The sequence below is a fragment of the Felis catus genome, chromosome D3 (assembly GCF_018350175.1).
Source record: "Felis catus isolate Fca126 chromosome D3, F.catus_Fca126_mat1.0, whole genome shotgun sequence".
NCBI classification, from domain to species: domain Eukaryota; kingdom Metazoa; phylum Chordata; class Mammalia; order Carnivora; family Felidae; genus Felis; species Felis catus.
In genome coordinates, this window is record NC_058379.1 from 28692049 (window position 1) to 28714892 (window position 22844).

The 22844-nt window shown below is 46.4% G+C and overlaps 1 protein-coding gene across 2 annotated transcripts; it reads left to right on the forward strand.

Moving 5' to 3' along the window:
• The first annotated feature begins 4308 nt into the window (after window positions 1-4308).
• On the forward strand, window positions 4309-20667 carry ZNF74 (zinc finger protein 74). 2 transcript variants are annotated; one of them, XM_006938708.5, is made up of 5 exons: window positions 4310-4811; window positions 5203-5288; window positions 16197-16323; window positions 16754-16849; window positions 17822-20667. In XM_006938708.5, exons 1-5 carry the CDS (start codon window positions 4778-4780, stop codon window positions 19483-19485), a joined length of 2007 nt encoding a protein of 668 aa, XP_006938770.3. In that variant the 5' UTR covers window positions 4310-4777; the 3' UTR covers window positions 19486-20667. The 2 variants fall into 2 exon arrangements, with proteins under 2 accessions (XP_019670476.3, XP_006938770.3); XM_019814917.3 differs by lacking the exon at window positions 16754-16849 and having other exon boundaries at window positions 4309-4811.
• Window positions 20668-22844: the final 2177 nt, after the last annotated feature.

Here is a 22844-nt window from a genome sequence, read left to right on the forward strand (position 1 = left end):
TGCAATTTATTTTACTTCTTCATGTGTTATAAATCCAACAATACTTTGTTTTTGCCTTAAACAATTTATAGATTTTTTAAAAACTTTACTTTTCTTTCATCCAAAAGAAATTCATTGACATCTGCATACTGCCTTTAATGAATTCTCTCAGGTTTTGATTTTCTGAAATATCTCAATATATATTGCTTTTAACTTTTAAGTAAGTTTTGTTGAACATAGAATTCTTAGTTGACAAGTAGGGTTTCTTTGTTTTTCTTACACCACTGTGAAGATTTCATTTAATTGTCTTCTGGCTGCCATCATTTCTGATGAAAAGTCATCTGTAATTATTTTTTATTGTTTCCCTACTGGACTGTCTCTTTGTTGTTATTTTTGCTTTCCATCCTTTGTTTTCAGCAGTTTCACTAGGTTTCACTAGGTTCTTTTTTTTTAATGTTTTTATTTATTTTTGATACAGAGAGAGAGACAGAGCATGAGTGGGAGAGAGGCAGAGAGAGAGGGAGACACAGAATCTGAAGCAGGACACAGAGCCCGCTGCGGGGCTCGAACTCACGCACTGCGAGATCATAACCTGAGTTGAAGTCGGACGCTTAACCGACTGAGCCACCCAGGTGCCCCTTCACTAGGTTCTTCTTTATGTTTGCCCTTTCTGGAATTCCTGAAGTTTTTGGATTTCAGGGTTAATGTCTTTCCTCAGTTTGGGGGAGTGGGGAGGAATATGGCTGCTATCTCTTAAGATAATTCTTCTGCTCCATTCTTTCCTCTCCTTCTAAGACTCCAATTACATATGCATTAGATCAATGATTCTCAAAGTGAAATGTGGTATAAGAACTTCTGGAATTCTTCAAGACCCTTTTAAGAGATCCACAGGATAAAAACATTTATTATAAGAATATTCTCATAAGCATTCAATGTAGTTTTCTAGAATCTATATGATGTGTGATATCACAAAAGATTGAATGCTGAAGCACTTTTGAAGATCCAGCTGTCTTCTATTATATTAAGGAGATTTGCATACACACACACAAGTCAAATGGTGCCACTCTTCTCACTACTTCTGTTTTGGAAAATATAGTATTTTTATTTCATTTTTAAAATATGTCATTTATGTTAAAATTTGTTATTGGCTATGTGCCCCCTCCCCAATTCATATGTTGAGATCCTAATGCCTGATCTGTGAGAATGTGACCTTACTTAGAGATAGGGTCTTTGTAGAGGCAGTCAAATTAAAATGAGGTCTTTAGAGTGAGCCCTAAGCTAACATGACTGGTGTCCTTATAAGAAAGGGAAATTTGGAGACAGACACACACACAGGAAGCATGTCATGTGAAGATGAAGACAGAGATTGGAATAATACTTCTATAAGCCGAGAAATGCAAAAGATTGAAGTAAGCCACCAGAAGCTATGGAAGTCATAGAACAGATTTTCCTCATAATCCTCAGAAGGAACCAGACCTACAGATAACTTGATCTCAGATCTCTAGCTTCCAGAGCAATGAGACATTATGGTATTTTGCTACAGCAGTGCTAGGAAACTAATACAGCATGTATTTGGCTTATTATTTTTTAATGAATTAATAAATATTTCTAAAATTCTTCAGTGAACTGAAGAGCTCTTTATACTCTTAAAATTACTGAGAACTCCAAAGGGTTTTTGCTTATGTGAGTTATATATATATATATATATATATATATATATATATATATATATATATTAACTGAGCCAACTGAGCCACCCAGGTGCCCCTAAACATTTTTAAAAATGTATTTAAATAATAGAACCATTCTGGAAGCCCTCAAACTCTGGACTATGTGTCATTAGCCCACTATCTGCTTGAGATTCATTCCTCTGTGCAAGTTTGTAGCTGCTATTGGCAAGAGGATTAGTCTGACAACAAGCCACCTATACAGGTACTTAGAGAAGGTATTTAGGTTATAACACCAAACATTAATGTAATAAGACATTATTAATGTGTTTTTGTCTGTAAAATCTCCCATTTTAAAGAGGTTTTTTTAAATTAAAGTATTATTGGCATACAATATTATATTATTTTCAGGCATATAACATAGTAAGTTGGCATTGGTATACACTGTGAGATTTTTACTTTTAAAGTGGCGTATACACCCATATTTCTTTGGAATTTCATATGGCCCTGCTAATCAGCCCTCAGGATTTCACATGGATGACCCTCAGGAGTCAGAAAGTAACCTAGGATATCTATCTAAGAGTCTTACAGTACCTATTCTCTATTAAATGCCTTTCACAGCTCCAGAATTCTACAGTCAGTAGAAAGCAATAACTGCATCCTCCAATCCACTTCTTTATTTTAGACTGGACACATCCCTGTAGCTACTGTCTTGTTACTTTTCAGGACTGGTAGGCAGAGATATGAGTGGACAGCACACTTAATATGGAATCCCTGGGATGGTACTGATTTACAGTCACACAACCAGATCCATGAGACCCACAGTGACATAAATATGTACACAGGAGCAAAGATACATAAAGATACACACACTGATGAGCACTGCAGGTACACACAGACACACTGAGTGACATACAGAGTAACATATACAGCATACACACACTCATAACTGGACCTGTGACACCCACAGATTTACAAAGGTGTGTATCTACCCAGACACAAACTAGAATTGTGAGAGAACAGCCACACACATACAGGTTTACAGATTCACCTGTACAAGACATACACACACTGTTACACAGAACACAGACACAGATGATTCTCTGAACCATCCACAAATAGTTACAGGCAAAAACACACAGAGGGGCACAGGAGCAAATACACACATAGTCATTCACTCAGACCTGTGAGACATACACACATACACGAGCACATATCTATACAGACTCAGACCAGACCTGTAAGTCAACAGCTATATGCCATCACATACAGAATCACACCAGACTCACAAGCCCACAAGTGCAAATTACACTTCCATGTACAGAAAGATTACACACATACACACATCCAGACACACACCAGAACTGTAAGAGAGCAGCCAGATACAGGCCCGCAGACCAGATTGCATGCATACACTCTTTCTCAGAGGCACACCCATATACACACACACACACACACACACACACACACACACACACACGAGAAATGAGGCAAGAAACACACAGAGTCAAAATGAACATAGGGTGATTGTGCAACAGATACAAAGAAACAAGATCTGTAAGACCCACAGAGACACAAATATATATACACAGGTTCACCTATACACAAGGACTCACACGATAACCAGCCCTATAATACAACAACCACTCACCACCACACTCACAGATTCACAACCAGACTTGTGAGATTCAGATACACACAGTCTCACACCCACTCAGGCTTTTGCCCTGGGGTTGCTATTGAACACTGTCTGCACTGAGCACAGCTCGCTGGTGTCAAATGAGACCCTGTATGTGGCCAAGCCTACCTGTAGTCAAGGTAGGGGTCTGAAAAGTTTCCAGTCTGCCTCACCCCAAACTAGCTCTCAGGAACCTGGTAATAAACTTCTTTCTGGAGTTACTCGGCCTGGGTTCAAAGCCTGGCTCTTCATCCTCCTGGCTGTGTGACCTGCGACAAGTTACCCCACCACGCTGTGCCCAATTTTCCTCATCTCTAAAACGAAGGTAATAATATTCACCAAACCTCACTGAGTTGTTGTGAATGTTCTGCCAGAAAATACATGTCAAGCTCTTTCCAGGCAAGAAAGGTGCCTGGCATGTTGTTGGTCCTCAATAAATATCGGCATCATCACTGTGATAAAGTTACGGGACTGTGCCAGAGCTGTGCCACAGCCCAGATCCTCCTTCCCAAGCTCCTAAGGGTGGGCAGTCCCACCAGGGCTCGGGCTCTCCCTTCTTCGGGGTCCAGGGTGCAGGCCACCACCTCTAGGGTCCCTAAGACCAGAGGCCTGAGGATTCGCAAAAATGAATGTGGGTCGGAGCCCACCCGACGCCATCTGGAGGCATGGACGAACTGATAGGATATTTCCACGTTTCTGGGTACCGTCCTCTCACATCCCCAATGAGAGAGAGAGAGACACTCACTCCACTCATTCACTCACGCACCCACCCACCGAGACACAAGAGCTTTATGCAGCAAAGAGTGGGAGGAAGAGTGGGGCGGGGCCAGAGAGTTTAGTTGCGCTGGGAACTACATTTCCCAGAAGCCTGTGCTTACAAAGCCGGTTCGCGTCGAGGTGCCAGGCAGCTCCGGGACCCCGACTGCATTCTCTCAATGGAGTCCGCGCCAGCGCGACGCAAAGGCTACCGGAAGTTGTAGTTCGCGTCCGGTCCGCGCAGGCGTACTTTCCCGCGGCGGTCGCTGAGCTGCTCCTTTGTGGTCGTGGGTCCGCTTTTGTGGGAGGCCGGCCCGCTTGCTCGCGCATCTGTCCGAGCGTCTGTCGGTCTGTCAGTCCGCGGAGGGGCCGCGTTCTACGCCCGCTGCCTCCGGACGGCTGAGCTTGAGGCCGGCCCTGGTCCCCCGACGCAGTGCCCCAGGTCGCGAGTGATGGGGCGTGAGCGCAGCCTCGGGTGTGTGGTGCTTGCCGAGCCAGCTTGACCCCGACCTTGAGGGGAACTCAGGAGTCTCCGCGTGCGTGACCGTGCAGCCGGGAGTGCGCGTGCAACCCCACGGGGCTCCCCTGCAGGCTGTCCCTGAGCCCCAGGAGCAGGACCCGCGCCTCTGGGCCTGGCCTGGGGCCCAGGAGGCTGCAGAGCTGCCCACGCCTCCGGGGAACACTGCCGAGGGGCGCCATGGAGACCCCTGCCCCGAAGCCCCAGGAGACAGGTACAGTTGACTCTTCTAGTCACTGGGTCTGTGGCCTTGCGCTTGAGACTGACACCCAGAGATGTGAGCCTAGTTTCCCAGAAGCACCTAGCAGAGTCAGGCCACCGTGCGCACCCGTTTACTTCCACGTCTCAAACATGCTGAAGAGGAAGGGAATGGCAGTATTCTTCCTTCTTGATTGGAGTGCCTGAGACACTGGCAGAATTAATCCCTGATGCCTATCGGATTGTGTTGGATATTAGGGCTCCCTCCCTACCCCATCTATATGGGCGGTTCCTGACTTCTCTCTGATCCTCCCCCATGCCAGGGGTGGAGTGGGCTCTATTTAGTTCAGCCATGCGCCTGGTGGCTATGGGCAGAACAGCCCCTTTGACTCATTTCTCCTCCTCAGCTCTGTCCTCCCAGGAGCCTGCTCTTACCCTCAGAAAGAATCCAGAGGATAAATTGGGTCAGGGTCTCCTGGAAGCCAGGTCCGAGGTGAGTGGTTGTCTTTTTTTCCTTCTGAACATCTCGCTCTTTATAAAGGGGGTTGGCACTTTTCTTCTGCCCAGGATCTTCAAGTCATTCAAGGACCACCTCTCTCCCTCTCCCAATCTGGGGTGCCTGCTCTCCCGTCCTTAGGAAGCTCTGGGCAAGGGAACAGCTCTGGTAGAAGAGTCCAAGTGTGCCCTTGAAATGAGTGTCCCTTCCAGCCTGATTCAGCCCAGTGGGTGGGTCATTTGCCCAGCATTATAGCAGGAGCTCAGAGGAGTGGTTTTAGTGGAACCTAAGCACGTAGATGACAGCTCACCCAATCACTGCAGTCACCTTCACATGCAGACCTGGGGGATAGCCCTCCTTGGGGAGAATTTTCTGGGATGGAATCAGGTAGGGGGGTGTGGAACAGTTGAAGGAAAGGCTGCATTGCAGCACCAGGGTAGGAGTGTTGGTAAGGGGGTGCATCCCTGTCTGCATTTCCACTGTACGGACCCTGAAATGGGGTTGTCAAGGAAAAACCTGGAGTTTTAGCAGATTTGGGAGCTCAGCGAGGAATTGGCCCTGGGGCCACTTCTGCAGCTAAGTAGGGCCCAAATCCCTCCTTTCACAGACTTTGGGTTTTGTTTCTCATTTTGTTCTACTACCTAAACCACCCCCATCCTTCACAGTATTTAAAAGGGTACAGTTGATAAAGAGAGTGTTCAGTAGTGAGAAGGGCTGGAGGATGGAGGGTCCTTTGACTTTTTTAGGGTTTTGTGATTCTGTTAACCTCCCACTTGAAAGGGGTCTGATTACAAAAAAATAGAAGTAACTATAAAAACCATATTATGAGATGTGCCTAGCTTCTGTAATGTGTTAGAATGCTCTTTTGTTCTATAAAACGCTCAAGATTGAAATGACTGTCAAATGCTGTATGTGATCTTTGATGGGTCAGAGATCCAAAAAATTCAATCAAAGGAAGTTTGGGACAATTGAGGACATTTGAAAATGGATTTATCTTAGATCATATAGTATCAACATTAAATTTCTTGGGTGTGATGGTAACACTGTGATTGGGTAGGAGAGTATCCTTAGAATATACAAGGTGAAGCATGTGGGGTAAGGTATGATGTTTGCGACTTACCTTCGAATGGTTCAATAGGAAGTGTGCATGCACTTGTGAGTGACTCCCTCAAGGTAGTACCTTTCTTGTTCATAGGTGTTATTCCTAAAGGATCAGCTTGTCAGATCCTTGAGTAACTGGTCCTCCTCCCCTGAGTACTCTTCTCTCCCAGCAGTCCCACTCAGACTCACAGTCAAGTGATTTGCTCTCCTGGGACATCCCCCCCACCCCCACAGTCTTTTCTGACTTCCTTGCCAGTTTCAGTACCACACATTTGATTCCCACACCTTCCCCCTGGGATTTGTTTCCTATTCTACAGAATGAATGCACACCAGACATGGGCTTCTCCCAGTGGGTTGGGAATACCCCCTGATGGGCCTTCACAAGGCTCAGATCCTATCTTGCCCTTGCCTTTTGACACCCTCACACAGAAGCCTTGTAGCCTCTGATAGCCCCCTTTCTCCAACACCACATTCTGTTGTCTCTGGAGCTTGTTTCTGCCTATGTTTCTCCTTTCTTCTGCTAATGCCATGACCATTATGCTTCATCCCTGCCTGCCTCAGTTATGGGCATGTTCTCAGCATGTGTCCTCACCCCCACTTTCTCATCTCCATGAAATCCAGTGGGTTTTCTGAATCACATTTATTGAGGTATAATTTATATAAAGTTCTCCAATTTTAAGTACAGGATTTGATGAGTTTTGTTAAATGTAACCAGCACCACAATCATAACATAGAACATTTCCATCACCCAGAAAGTTCCTTCATACCCCTTTACAGTCAGTCCTCTCCCCCAATCCTGTGGCAGCCACAGTTTTGCATTTTTTAAGAATTGTGTATGGAAATACATAGTATGTAGTGTTTGGTTTCTTTTTAAAAAGATTTTTTTTAATGTTTATTTATTTTTGAGAGAGAAACAGAGACAGAGCATGAGTGAGGGAAGAGGGAGAGGGAGACAAAGAATCCGAAGCAGGCTCCAGGCTCTGAGTTGTCAGCACAGAGCCCAATACAGGGCTTGAACCCATGAACCGTGAGATCATGACAGCTGAAGTTGGACTCTTAACCAACTGAGCCACCCAAGCGCCCCTAGTTTTGTTTTTTAAAGATTTTATTTTATTTTTTTTAAGAGGGAGACCCGTGAGTAGGTAGAGGGGAACAGAGAGAAATCTTAAGCAGGCTCCACTCTCAGCACGGAGCCCAACGTGGGTTGCAGTCCCATGACCCTGGGATCATGACCTGAGCCAAAACCAAGAGTTGGACGCTCAACCAACTGAGCCACCCAGGCGTCCCTAAATATTTTATTTTTAAGTAATTTCTATACCCAACATGGGGCTCAAACCCATAACCCTGAGATCAAGAGTTGGGTCTGCCAACTGAGCCAGCCGGGTGCCCCACATAGTTTTTAGTTTCTAATTTCATTTACCGTAATGCTTTGAGTTCATATCGTTATGTGAATCAATAGTTTGTTCCTTTTTATTGCTAAGTAATATACCATTTGTATTAGTTTACAAGGGCTGCCATAGCAAAGTGCTACAGATGGCTTAAACAACAAATTTATTGTCTCAGTTCTGGATGTTCAAGATTCAGATTTCAACAGGATTGGTTTCTTCTGAAGCTGCTCTTCTTGGTTTGTAAAGGTACCTTCTCCCAGTGACTTCACATGGTCTTTCTCTGTACATGTCTGGGTCCAAAGTTCATTTTATTATCAGGACACCAGTCCTATTGGATGATGGCTCACTATAATGACCTCATTTTGCCTTTATTATCTCTTTAAGGACTCTCTCTCCAAGCATGGTCATTTTTCTGAGGTACTAGGGGCTGGGACTTCAACATGTGAATTTGGAGGGGTCACAACTCAGCCCAAAAGACTGTATGGATATTTACAATTTGTTCATCCATCTACTAGCTGAGGGATATTAGGTTGTTTCCAAGTTTTGGCTATTACAAGTAAACCTGCTATCAATATTTGAGTACAAATATAGATATTTGTACTCTGTTTTAAATTCTCTAGAATAAATTGTTTTAAATTCTCTAGAATAAATACCTAAGTGGAATTGCTGAGTCAAATAGTAAATATATGTTTAATTATCAATTTTATCGATCATTTCCAAGAGCCATCTTTTGATTTGATTTTCTCTATTGAATTTCTGTTTCCTATTTCATTGATTTTAGATCCATATTATTTCCTTCCTTTACTTATTTTGGTTTCTTTTTTTAAAATTTTAAAAAAATATTTATTTATTTTTGAGAGAGAGAAACAGAGACAGAGAGTGAATGGGGGAGGGGCAGAGAGAGAGGGAGACACAGAATCTGAAGCAGGCTCCAGGCTCTGAGCTGTCTGTACAGAGCCCGATGTGGGGCTCGAACTCACGAACCATGAGATCATGACCTGAGCCAAAGTCAGTTGCTTAACCGACTGAGCCACCCAGGTGCCCCTACTTATTTTGGTTTCTTAAAGTTGAAACTCAGATATTGATTTGGCACCTTCCTTCTTTTCTCATATACCATCCGATGCTATAAATTTCCCTCTTAGCACTACCTTAGCTACATCCCACAAACTTTATGTTGTATTTTCATTTGTATTCAGTTCAAAATAGTTCCAGTTTCCATTGTGATTTCTTCTTCAACCATGTGGTATTTAGGAATGTGTTGTTTAATTTCCCAATATTTAGAGGATTTTCCAGATATCTTTCTATTATTGATTTCTAGTTTAATTCTGTTGTAGTTAGAGAAGGAACTTTTGTATGATTTGAATTTTTTCAAATTTACTAAAATTTATTTTATTGCTCAGAATGTGGTTTACCATGATAAATGTTCTATATGCACTTGAAAAGAATGTGTCTTCTGCTTTTGTCAGCTAGAGTGTTATGTGAATGTTAATTAAGTTGGATGATGTGTTAATCAATTGTTTTATGTCCTTACATATTTTTTGCTTATGTGTTCTATCAATTATTGAGAGAGATTATTGTTGAAATTACCAAGTATAATTGTGGATTTGTCTTTTCAGTTCTATCAGGTTTTTGCTTTATGTATTTTGAAGCTCTTTTGGTAGGTACATCTATAATGTTGTGAGCTTTTAATGAATTGCTGTTGTGATGATGACCATTACATAATCACATAGTGATTATTATGTAACATCTCTCTTTATCTCTGATGATGTCCTCTGCTCTGAAATCTGCTTTGTCTAATGTTAATGTAGCCACTTCAGCTTTCTTTTGATTAGTATTTGCAGGATATATCTTTTCCCATTCTACTTTTAAACTACCTTTGTCTTTGTTTTTCTTTTTTTCTTATTTGATGTTTATTTTTATTTATTGTGTATGTGTGGTGTATTTGTCTTTGTTTTTTTAATGTTTATTTATTTATTTTGAGAGAGAAGGATCATGCACAAGCCAGGAAGGGGCAGAAAGAGAGGGAGAGAGAATCCCAAGCAGGCTCCACACTGTCAGCATAAAGCCCAACACGGGGTATGATCTCACCAACCGAACCATGAAATCATGACCTGACCTGAAATCAAGAGTCGGACATTTAGCCGACTAAGCCACCCACGTGCCCTTGTCTTCGTTTTTAAAGTGGGTTTCTGTGGCTGACATAGTTGGGTCTTAATTTTTTAATTCGATTTGACAATCTTTAATTTTCTTTTTTTTTTTTTTTAATTTTTTTTTCAACGTTTACTTTTATTTTTGGGACAGAGAGAGACAGAGCATGAACGGGGGAGGGGCAGAGAGAGAGGGAGACACAGAATCGGAAACAGGCTCCAGGCTCTGAGCCATCAGCCCAGAGCCCGACGCGGGGCTCGAACTCACAGACCGCGAGATCGTGACCTGGCTGAAGTCGGACGCTTAACCGACTGCGCCACCCAGGCACCCCGACAATCTTTAATTTTCAATTGGAGTATTAAGACCATTCACATTTATTTATTTGTTTACTTTAAGTTTATTTATTTATTTTGAGAGGAAAAGAGTGTGTATATGCAAGCAGGGGAAGGGCAGAGAGAGAAGGAGAGAGAGAATCCCAAGGAGGCTCCAGACCTGCAGTGCAGAGTGGTGGCTCAGTTTCACGAACCATGAGATCATGACCTGAGCTGAAATTAAGAGTTGGACACAACTGAATGAGCCACCCAAGCACCCTAAGACCATTCACATTTCTTTTTTTTTAATTTTTTTTAATGTTTATTTATTTTTGAGACAGAGACCGAGCATGAACGGGGGAGGGTCAGAGAGAGAGAGACACAGAATCTGAAGCAGGCTCCAGGCTCTGCGCTGTCAGCACAGAGCCCAACGCGGGACTCGAACTCACAGACTGTGAGATCATGACCTGAGCCGAAGTCGGATGCTCAACCGACTGAGCCACCCAGGTGCCCCAAAGACCATTCATATTTAATATAATTATGGCTATGACTGGATTTACATCTGCCATTTTGTTATTTGTTTTCTATAGGTCTTGTATCTTTTTTGTTTGTTTCTCCTTTATGCATTCTTATGAGGTAAACAAATACTATTTTAGTATACTCTTAATTTCTCTGATTTTGTTAACTTATTTTTTCCTTTTAGTTGCTTTACTAGATGCTAGAGTGAATTTGACTTTGTTGAGTGTTGGCTTTTTTTTGGAATTCTTAAATATTTCTGGAATTTGTTCTGGGTGGGCGTTGCTTAGTATTAGTTGGATCTTTCAAGGCTTGCTCTTTAGGTTTTGTTAAGGTGGAGCCAGAGAAGGCTTTAGTCTTGCGCTAATTTTGTCAGACCACTGAAGCTCTTCTCTTCTGTGGACTTTTCTCAGTGCCCATTCAGCAGGAGGGCATTCCACTCTGGCTGGTGAGACCATAAACTACCCCCAACCTTGTGTGAGTTTTAATAATTGTTCTACCTACTTCTTTCTGGTGTTTCTTTTCCTGGTTTGGGGTTGTTTCCTCCCAGGCACGTGCCTATTGGTCCTCAGTCAGTCTCAAGTGGATCCAGAGTTCTGGGTCCTCTGCTCTGGCATGTAGCCCTAGAAATTTTAATCACCTGGACACCCTAAACTCTGTTCTCCTTCAAGTTGGTGAGACCACAGGTTCTGTCTGGGTCACCACTCCCCACACTATAGTCTGGAAACTGCTTTCAGGTGGGAGGATCGGGTGGCTGTGGGGCTCATTTTGTTTCCCTTCTGTCAGAGGTCTGTTCTGAGCTGCGACTCGTCTAGTGTCTTGAATTCAATCATTGTTTCATACAATTTTGCCCAGTTTAGCAGTTGTCTGAGGGAACAGGGCAAACCTGGTGCTTGTTACTTTTTTGTGTCTGGAAGCAGAACACGAAACGCAGTTTTTACCAGGCTGCTTCTTCTTCACTCTGCCAGCCCACATGCAGAATCTGTTCTTGTCCCTCTCTCCTGCCTTCCCTCTGTCCATCCTGCTGCAGAACACAGGCATCAGCACCTCAGAGCACGCATCTTCATCCTCTGGCCACAGCGGCACCTCCCACTGCTCCTCATCCACGACGACAGGGCTCCGTGAGCGTGAAGTATCAGGACACGCCCCCTGCCGGAGCCTAACTCACCCCATTTCTGGGCGCCAGCGTGCTCTGCTGTGGCCTGCCCCTTCTCTAATGCTTGAGACAGGAGACATCCCTGACACGATTCTGGACGCGGCGCGTCCTGCTGTTTGTTCTCTTCTCATAGAGCCAGGGCAGGGTCTCCAGCCTCTTGGTGTGCCCAGCCAGAGAGGCCGGAGATGGCCAAGCGGGGACTGACAGACGCTGCGTCCTTTCCTTGGTACCTGAGACTGGGATACTTGCACCCTGCTTTATTTTCTCTTCAACCGCAGGAGGCCCCACTGCTCCCAGTCTTTTCCCTAGCTGCAGGAAAACAGGCTCGAGGAAACTGGGTGGCCAGACCAAAATCATACTGCTAATCCCTGCCCTGCTTTGCTTTTCCTTCTTCTTTGAAAAGTAATTTTTTTTTAATTTACAAAACCAATATTTGCTGTGTAACAAAGTTAATAATCTTCTCCTTTCCCTGTACCTACAATCACATTTCCTTAAGACAGCCAGTGTCCTCAGTTTTGATACTTGTTCTTCCACATCTCTTTCCTCGTTCACATGAGCAGCTTCCAGCATACGTAGACATGGGGCTTAACCATATTGTTTTAAAAATGGGATCAGACTGTACACATTCCAGTGCTTCCCTTTGTTTTTATGGACGTATAATTCACATACCATAAAATCCGTCCTTTTCAAGCGTACAATTCAGTGGTTTTGAGTGTATTCACAAGGCAGTGCAACTGTCAACCGTAGTCAGTTTTAGAACATTTCTGTCACCCCCAAAAGAAACCCTATATCCATTAGCTATCACTCTAGCCCTCAGCAACCACTAATTTGCTTTTCGTCTCTCTGTATTTGCTTATTCTGGGCATTTCATATATGTGGGATCATACCATATGTGGCCTTTTTTGGCTTCCTTCACTTAGCATAATGTACAACGCATACCTTTGGATAGCTGTGTTATTTTCCGTGGTCTGCCTGTAGGCGCCTACCCTAATTTAGTCAACCATCCTGATGCCTTGGTTGGTTGGTTGGTTTCTGATAAGTACAGTGCTGGCAATACTCAGCCTTGCATTTGCTTCCTTATGTGCAGAAACTTTGTTTCTACAGTGTGAATACCCAGAAGAGTAGAACAATTCCCACTCCCACCAAAAATGCTTCCTCATTGCCAGGATGCCAGGTTTTAATTAGTGCTCCCCTGATAGGTAAAAAGTGTTACGTTATTTTGTTTCAATCTACGTTTTCCTGACCAAAAAAAATCATTACTCTTTTTATATGTCCATTGGAAATGTGCAGTCTTCCTCCTTGAATGGCTTTTTCTTATTTTTAAAATTTTGAAACCTTTAAGCAGAGTAATAACAACCCTCTGTGTACCTACTTTGCAAAATTAATGACTAAATTGTGTCATATTTGTTCCAAATCCTTTAAAAAAGTAAAATATTGCAGGTAAAGGCAAGAGGTTTTTTTGCATCCTTCCTGGCCCCCCATCTTCTTCTTCCCCTGCCCTCCTCAGTCTGTGACAGTATCAGAGGATGGTGACGAACAGCAAACACCAAAGGGCACCTGCCATCTGCCAGGCACTCGAGTGTGTGCTTCACACACAGTAGTAATTCATTCAGTCCTCTCTGTGATTAATGACATAGGTACTGTTAACAGACAAGGAAACTGAGGCACCCCCAATTCATAGAGCCAGGAAGGGCAAGAGTGGGTAGCCCACCCAGGCCATTGGGCTTAGAGCCTGTGCTCTCATCCGCCAGACAGTAGAGCTAGATGCACATCTGAGTATCTGTAAACTCCACGCGGTGCCGTGTGTGGTTCTAGACGGGACCGTGTCAGGCATCACACTGGGCATGGTTTCCCTCAGCCTGCTTTTGTGCCCACCACACTGCTCTGAAGAGCTCCCCACAGGATGAGTTACTCCACCGTGTTCATTTTCAGTGCTGCACAGTTTTCTGTGGTATATTCATCCCTACCGGTTGATGGACGTTCAGCATGTTTCCAGTGTTTTCTCAGTTACTCGGGCTGGATAGGAATCTCAGAGTGAACTTCTGAGGCACAGGGAACACACACTCTCGGCTTCACTAGAGAAAGTGGAGCAGGTTTTGCCCTCCAAAATGGATGTCCCCCTGATACCTATCCAGTGGTGTAAGACCATCTGTTTCCCCACGGACCAGCCCCCACTACTTACTTTCAGGCTTTAAACATTGTGCCTCTCTGCTGTGTGTGAAATGGTATTTTATTAATCATTTCTGTGTATCTAGTGTAGCTGAGCATCGCCTCATGTGCTTATTAGTCATTTGTCAGTGTTCTGTGAATTGTCTGCTTAAACCCTATGCCCATTTTCTTTTTTCTTTCTTCTTAGTGATTTGCCAGTGTTGCATGCAGAAAATGTAAACTTTCATGGAAGAAACGTAAATCGCCCCCTCCTGGTTTCTGGGTTTCCTGTCATGCTAGCCAGGGATTTAGGGAACTATCTCCCAGCAGCGCCCACATTTAGATCCTTATCCCACCGAGACTTGCATTTTGTGTGTGTTATAAAGGGTGGCTTTATCTTTCCTACTGCGTTATGTTGGTGTTTGTCTGCGGTCGGGCTGCCGTAACAAAATACCACTGACTTGGCGGCTTAAACAACAGAAATGTATTTTCACACAGTTCTGGAGGCGGCAAGTCTGAGATCAGGGTGCCAGCAGGGTCCGGTTTGCTGAAGCTCTCTTCCTGGCTCTTGCTTCTCGGGATGCGCAGCAGGAAGAGAGATCTCTTGTCCTCTTCAAATGCAGCCACCAAGCTTGTCAGATCAGGACCCACCCTTATGGCCCCTTGTAACCTCGGATACCTACTAAAGAGACCCTGGCTCCAAATACAGTCATGTTGGAAGTGAGGGTGTCCACATATGATTTCAGGTGGACACAGTTCTGTCCACAGCAATGGTGAAAACTGTCTAAAAGTATAAACCACTTTTTTTTTTAATTTTTTTAACATTTATTCATTTTTTGAGAGACAGAGCATGAATGGACGAGGGGCAGAGAAAGGGAGACACAGAATCCAAAGTAGGCTCCATGCTCTGTACTGACAGCACAGGGCCTAAAGCAGGGCTCAAACTCATAGACCGTGAGATCATGACCTGAGCCGAAGTCAGAGGCTTAACCGACTGAGCCACCCAGGCACCCCGAGCATAAGCCACTTTTAGAGCTGTTGGTCAAAGCTCTGGTGGTCCCTAAGGATGCCCCCACTCTTCCTGACCTCCTGGTAGGCAGAAGGCCTCATCTCAGGGCCTGACATTGTGCACCACGGTGCCTGACCATGGGTGCTGATGCAGGTCCAGGGTTTCCAGAGAAACCTGATGACACCTGGGAGCTTGGTTGTATGCCAGTCACTCCCAGCAAACACTTACAAGATGGGAGCCAGGCCTCCCCTGCTTGGTTTGTTCTTCATTGTTATGTCTAATGTAATGCCCTGTCTATGATTTAAGCCAAGATCCCACAGTACCCGTGTCTTTGAAGAAAGACACACCCTTGCCACCTTAGGTCAGCGCCCTGATGGGCCTGGAGAGCTTATATGCTGCTATCAAGGGGGATGCAGAGTGGAATTGGAGCGTGAAGAGCTAGAGGAACATTGGGGATGCCAGCCTGGAGGCTCCAGAGCCGGTGAGGAGCCCCAGGCAGCAGAGGAGCCTGGGGTTCTAGAACAGGAGTGCCTGCACGTGTCAGTGACCACTGTTGGGGAGAGTGAGAACAGGTCAGGACATGAGCTGAGGGAGGGCAGGGGAACAGGGGTCTGATGGGAAGGTGTGGGAGGCAGGCAGGCAGAACACAAAGTGGCTCCCTTGGTCCTTTGGGCCTGTGCTGATAAGTAGAGTTTACTTCCTTAGGGTGTAATAATGGCTTCCTGCCCAAAGTAGGGTCCTTTTGCAATAGGGCTTCTGGGTTCTTTGTACTAGTCTTTCAAGTTCTTAAGCTTGACATTCTTAAGCCTGGGAAGCATAGCATCTTACCCAGAACTTACAGCAGCCTCCAGCCCACTGAGGCACCTGCACCAGGGCTGGCCAGTTAGCTTGGCCCTCCCAGTCCAGAAGGCCAGGGTCTGCATGGCCATTCCTGGTTCAGACGTGTTGTGTATGTTGGGCTGTAGATAGATGGCATCTACAGCACAACCTTCCATACTCAGGAGAAGGTCACCCAAGGTTAACCCTTCATTCCTAAGGTCCTGAGTCGACATGTGGCTCCCTCGGAACCATGAACACAGTCTGAATCACTCCTGTCCTGAGTGAATGAGAATGTGTGTGTCATTCCAGGAATCGGTGACTTTCAAGGATGTGGCTGTGGACTTCACACAGGAGGAGTGGGGCCAGCTAGACTCCCCTCAGAGGGCCTTGTACCGTGACGTGATGCTGGAGAACTACCAGAACCTTCTTGCCCTGGGTAAGATAGCTCCTCAAGCTCAGCCTGCAGTCTGGGCATTCTGCCATGCCAATAGGTATTCCCAAGCCTCCCTTCGGTGCCAGGCCCAGATGCAGGAGATGTGGTCTCTGCACTGATGCTGGGCCTGGGCAGTGCATGGTAACTGCCAACATCCTTGCCTGGAGGTGGGGCTGGTCCCAGGGTGGGGGCCAGAAGAGAGGGAGGAGATGGACAGGGGCCTGGGAGCCCAGCCTGCCCTGGAGCTTTCGAAGGGAGATACAGAGGGGAACATTAGTACCCACGGGGTCCTCAGAGTACGTGCTTCATTTGAGGTTCTGCATGTGAGACCCCCGTCCCCGGGGATGGCGCACACCTCTTAGTCCTGGCGCTGTCCTGCCGTGGGGAGCCACAGCATTCAGAACCACACACACCACTTCCTTCCTACAAACAGGACCCCCAGTCTGCAAGCCAGATGTGATCTCCCACTTGGAACGAGGTGAGGAGCCGTGGTGGATGCCCAGAGAAGCCCCTGGAGGGGCTTGGCCAGGTGAGCAGGGAACACAACGGAAGGATGTACAGACCCTTGCCTCTCAGTGCTCACACCCCCGCCCCCGTGTGGTCCTGCTTCCTTCCTTCAACACATACGTTGAACACCAACTGTGTGTGGGCAACTGTGCTGGAAATTCAGTGGTAAGCAAAACAGGCAAAAACCTCTGCCTTCTACTGGCGAGAGACAGAAATAATGTCCACATCTCTGGAAACATTCAATAAGTGGCAAATGGACAGGGGGCAGGGAGTGTGTGGAACCAGGGCTTCACTCACCGAGAAGACAGAGTCAGCCTTGGGTTGGGAAGGGAGGGGGATCAAGGTTCGCAGAGGTGGCTCCAATGGAGATCATCCCCCTGGCATGTGAGGCTGACAGGAGACTGATTTAGCTCTTAAAGAGATGTACATAGGGGCGCCTGGGTGGCGCAGTCGGTTAAGCGTCCGACTTCAGCCAGGTCACGATCTCGCGGTCCGTGAGTTCGAGCCCCGCGTCAGGCTCTGGGCTGATGGCTCAGAGCCTGGAGCCTGTTTCCGGTTCTGTGTCTCCCTCTCTCTCTGCCCCTCCCCCGTTCATGCTCTGTCTCTCTCTGTCCCAAAAATAAATAAACGTTGAAAAAAAAATTAAAAAAAAAAAGAAAAAAAAAAAGATGTACATACATCAGAGATGTACATACACACAGCAGTCGATGTTTCGATAAGTGAATCATGTCCAACCGCCAGACCCCGTGAGCCCTGCCCCTTTCCTGGGTCCCTGGCTCTCTTTGGAATTTCCCATCTCCATCTTTCTCTGCCCCGTCTCTTGTGGGCTTGCACCCATCTCACCCGAGATGCATGCCCCGAGCCTTGGCGTGCTCTGGCTGTTGGCCTCCCCTCTCTTCTCTGTGCTCACCCGAACCCCCGGCAGACCACAGCCTGAGTTCTAGTGCCAGCTCTCCATGTGCTTATGGAAGATTGCATTTTCTGTTTCTTACAGAAGGGGAGCCTGGGCATGAGGTGAAGGACGAGTCATGTCAACGACAGGGTGTTCACAAGGAAGAGCCTTACCAGGAGCCCATCACTGAGCCACTGGTGAAGTCTAGCATCCACAGCCCCGGTCTGGGCAATGGGTGGGCCCGAGAGCGTCCGGCAGCCTCTCTGGTGAGGGGTGAGGCCACACTGCAGAGGCCAGTGCCCACCAGCTGCCGGGACATTTCCCTGGAGAGGCACCAGCAGGGCCATGAGGTGTCTGAGAAGGATTTCCCCTCTGGACGTACCCTCTTCACCCCCCAGAACATTCCTGAAGAAGCAGACCCTCCTGATGGGTCCACCGAGGGCTTCCGGTCTGGTGAGGCAGCCATGAAGCACCGGAGAGCAGGTGCAGGGAGAGGCCCGTGCAAGTCCGGTGATCACGGTGAACATCTGGCCCCAAGCAGGAGGCGGGTGGCGGCCTCTGGGGATGGCCTCTTCGTGTGCAGCGAATGCGGAAAAGCCTTCCGCCAGAGCTCGTCCTTGACCCTGCACCGGCGGTGGCACGCCCGAGAGAAAGCCTACAAATGCCACGAGTGTGGCAAGGCCTTCACCTGGAGCACCAACCTCATCGAGCATCAGCGCATCCACACCGGCGAGAAGCCCTTCTTCTGCGGCGAGTGCGGCAAGGCCTTCAGCTGCCACTCATCGCTGAACGTGCATCACAGGATCCACACAGGCGAGCGGCCCTACAAGTGCAGCGCCTGCGAGAAGGCCTTCAGCTGCAGCTCACTGCTCAACATGCACTTGCGCGTGCACACAGGCGAGAAGCCCTACCAGTGTGGCGCGTGCGGGAAGGCTTTCAACCAGAGGACGCACCTGACGCGCCACCAGCGCATCCACACAGGCGAGAAGCCCTACAAGTGCAGCGCGTGTGGGAAGGCCTTCACCTGCCACTCGTCCCTGACTGTGCACGAGAAGATCCACAACGGGGACAAGCCGTTCAAATGCGGTGACTGCGACAAGGCCTTCAACAGCCGCTCGCGCCTCACGCTGCACCAGCGCATCCACACGGGGGAGAAGCCCTTCAAGTGTGGCGCGTGCGGCAAGGCATTCAGCTGCCACTCGTACCTGGTGGTGCACCAGCGCATCCACAGCGGGGAGAAGCCCTTCAAGTGCAATGAGTGCGGCAAGGCCTTCAGCTCCCACTCCTACCTCATCGTGCACCAGCGCATCCACACCGGGGAGAAGCCCTTCGACTGCAGCCGCTGCTGGAAGGCCTTCAGCTGCCACTCGTCCCTCATCGTGCACCAGCGCATCCACACCGGGGAGAAGCCCTACAAGTGTGGCGAGTGCGGCAAGGCCTTCAGCCAGAATCACTGTCTCATCAAACATCAGAAGGTCCACGCCGGGGAGAAGTCGTTCAGATGTAACGAGTGTGGGGAAATGTTCGGCTGGAGCGCCCACCTTGCCGAACACCAGAGACAACACAGCGAGGAGAAGCCCTTTGCCATTCAGTTCAACAAGCACTTACTGAGCACCTACTACGTGCCGGGCAGCCTGCTGGGCACGGGGGGCACGGGCGTGAGCGGCGTGGACCCACTCAACGCCCTGGACGTGGCAGAGCTCTTGTGCGTGGTGCAGCCCTCGGCCAGCAGGACTTTCCCGCTGGGCAGCAAACCTGGAAATTAGCATGGCGTGCTGGTTGTCATCAGCCTCGCTGCTTCCCCAGAAAGCACTGCGGCTCAGATCCACGTGCCTCAGATACAAGACTGGCCCTGCCGCCTGTGCCCATCTCCCCACGCGCTGGGACACCTCTCTGAGCGGTCGGCACCACCCTGGGAAGGGCTGCCCTGGAGGAGGGAAGACGTGAGGGCCGTTTGAGGATGTCCTGTCGTCCTGCTTTCCTTGGGCTTGCAAGTCACCGACCTGGGGAGTAGGTCTTACCTGAGGACAAAAACAAGGTACATTGATCATTGTGTCCTCGGGACCGGCTCCTGGCATGATTTCGATCAGGAATTTCCTTTGTATGCTGTTATGTTTAGAATAATAATAGTGGTAATAATAGAAACAGAGTAAGTATGAACGCTATTCTTTCCAAGTGAACATTATTCTGTTCTGGGAGAGGAGAATAATCTTCACTGGTGGGGGTTTGGGAAAAGGCAGATTTCCTGGCCTGGCTTCATTGAAGCAGCTCTACTGCCGGTGACAGCACCTCCGTCTCAGAAGCCCAGCATTAGCGTAGCCAGGTCCTGACACACCAGCTTCGTCCTGGTGGGAAATGGTGAGCACACAGGCGGGTGCCCGGCGTTCATCCAGGGTGTGGTGTTGGGGATAGATGTGTCTAGAAGCACGCCTTCACCCAGGCTGGCCAGTCTGCCCGCAGGGCCTCCCTCTGCTCACCGGTTCAGCCCTGTGGGAGGAGCCCCTCTGAGGGGACCTGTCCCCCTGCTGTCTTCAGAGGTGGACGGCGTTCATCTGGAATTAACGTTTATTCCACGCAGTCCTAAGCAAATCCAAGCTGCTTTCTCAGTGGTAATACTTTATGTTTATAGAGAGAGCTATAGTTTATGAAATGCTTTTTAGTATACTTTTTAAATTATGGCAGCAAAATGACCACATTTCGGGAAATGTGGAATTAAGAAAAGACTCCCATAATTGCTAATAAAACTGCATTTCGCACTTTGATACATTACCTTCTGCTTGTTTCAGAGTGGATTTTTACGTTACTGCAAACATAGTGTATATATCACTTTAATCTTTTTTTCCCACCTACTGCATAGCAGAATTTTTTCCCAAGTAACTGCACTGTCCTTGGAGTTACATGTGTTTTAAATGGAGGCATAATGTTCTATTAAATATTCTTTTATTGGATGTTAAAGTTATTTCCATGTTTTCACTCTTATAAATCATTTCACAGTTATAAACTACTCTTCATAGAGCATCTTTTTGGGTTTTGTTTGGTTTTGTTTTTTAAGATTTTATTTTTGGGGTGCCTGGGTGGCTCAGTTAAGTGTCTGACTCCTGATTTTGGCTCAGATCATGATCTCACGGTCGTGGGACTGAGCTCTGCATCAGGCTCTGCACTGACAGCACAGAGCCTGCTTGAGATTCTGTCTCTCCTTCTCTCTCTGCCCCTCCCCCGTGCACACCTATGCTCTCCCTCTCTCCCTCTGTCTCTCAAACTAAACTTAAGGAGCACCTGGGTGGCTCAGTCAGTTAAGCATCTGACTTCGGCTCAGGTCATGATCTCACAGTTTGTGGGTTCAAGCCCTGCATTGGGCTGTATGCTGACAGCTCAGAGCCTGGAGCCTGCTCAGATTCTGTGTCTCCCTCTCTCTCTCTGTCCCCTCCCCACTCATGCTCTGCCTCTCTCTCTCTCTCAAAAATGAATAAACATTTACAAATAAATAAATTAATTAATTAAATAAACTTAAGGAAAAAAAAAGATTTTATTTTTAAGTGATCTCTACAGCTAATGTGGGGCTTGAACTCACAACCCTGAGATCAGGAGTCACATGCTCCACTGACTGAGCCAGCCAGGCTCCCCTTAGAGCATTTTTTTGCATTATAGTTCTTTTAGCATTAAGAAAAATCTAAGAAAGATTTCTAAAAGTGAACTTTTTGAGGTAAAGGAACAGCCTCAAGAATCACCATTTTTGTATGTTTTTGGTGGTGTGTAAAGTAAGACCATTTCATTATGAAGAAATCCATCAGCAGTAGTGGTCAAGTAGGAATGTCCCCTGCCCAGCCGTCTCCAGGGACGGGACTCCCTTTTCAAAGCTGGGTGTCCACACGGTCTTCGTTCAGGCACAGTGACAACACAGCGATGCTCCTGGGCGCCTGCTGCTTCACCACATCCCTCCAGAGTGTGGTCAAGCCAGCCTCCCATTATGCAGTCCCCAGGGCCACGTTGTGGCAGTTATGGACCCTTCTGTGACAAATAGGAAGACTTCTATTTTACAGCCGCATTTGTAAAAGACAAATACAATCTGTGCTTGATTCATCATTATACCCATTTTTTCTCCTTATTTCAAAAGAACTTCAAACGAAAAAATCTCTTTGGGGCCCCGCACACTGTGCCTGCTGGCGGCCCTGCAGTGCGCCTGTGGACTCAGCCGAGTGGTACCTTATTATCCCTTTACTTGGCGCCTTCTGTAACTAAAGAGGCCAAATATTGAACATGTTTGGAATCTTGGTCTTTTGTCTTGAAAATGATTTGAATATGCCCTTTCTACCTCTTTTCATTGGAGACTTGATGTTTTTCTTTTATTTGCGTATAAACTTTTTTTCCTGATTATATGAGCAATACGTATATACTGAAGACATTTGGGGAAAAAGTCAAAAAATTGTAAGAATAAAAATACATTCAGTATCAGTTCATCAGCCATTGCTGGAGGTGCATTTACTTCTGTTGTTTTTTTTTTTTTCTGGGCACATATAATATGCTTTTTCTTTTAGAACAAAACTGGATTCATATTTTGCATGTTATTTCTATCCTTTTCCATTTAATGTTTTATGATGAACATTTTCCACATTACAAAATTATTTTTCAGAAACATTATTGATGGCTGTGTCTTTCTCTGTCTTATCATTGTGTCATGATCGATCTGTTCCTTTATTGTTGAACATCAACATTACCTGTACCTGTAAATAATTCTGGAAATAAACCTGTTTTGCCCTTTGGTTATTTCCCCAGAATAAATTGTGAGAAGTGGAGTTCACAGGCAGAAGTCACAAACATTGCACAACTGTTTCTAGGTCAAACCCAGCACAACATTCTTAATTCTCCCACGTGGGCACCAGGACCATCCCTTTCCCTGCGTGCACCCTTCCTTGCACACACTTGGCATCAGCTTCACTTTTTATATTTACCATTTTGATACATCGCGAACGTTACTGGCTCATGTTTTTTTACCTTTTTTTCATATCAATTGTCTGTTCCATTCTTTGTTTTTCATACACACAGACATGCAGAAAGCACCTTGGCACATACATTTTTATCTTTGTTAACAGAATCTTTAATGTACAGAGATATTCAAATTCTGTGT

Coding starts and splice junctions, on each gene's coding strand:
- ZNF74 (XM_006938708.5), top strand. CDS start 4,778: ATGGAGACCCCTGCCCCGAAGCCCCAGGAGACAG. Junction 5,289..16,196: donor TCCTGGAAGCCAGGTCCGAG/GTGAGTGGTTGT, acceptor GTGTCATTCCAG/GAATCGGTGACTTTCAAGGA. Junction 16,850..17,821: donor CCCTGGAGGGGCTTGGCCAG/GTGAGCAGGGAA, acceptor TGTTTCTTACAG/AAGGGGAGCCTGGGCATGAG.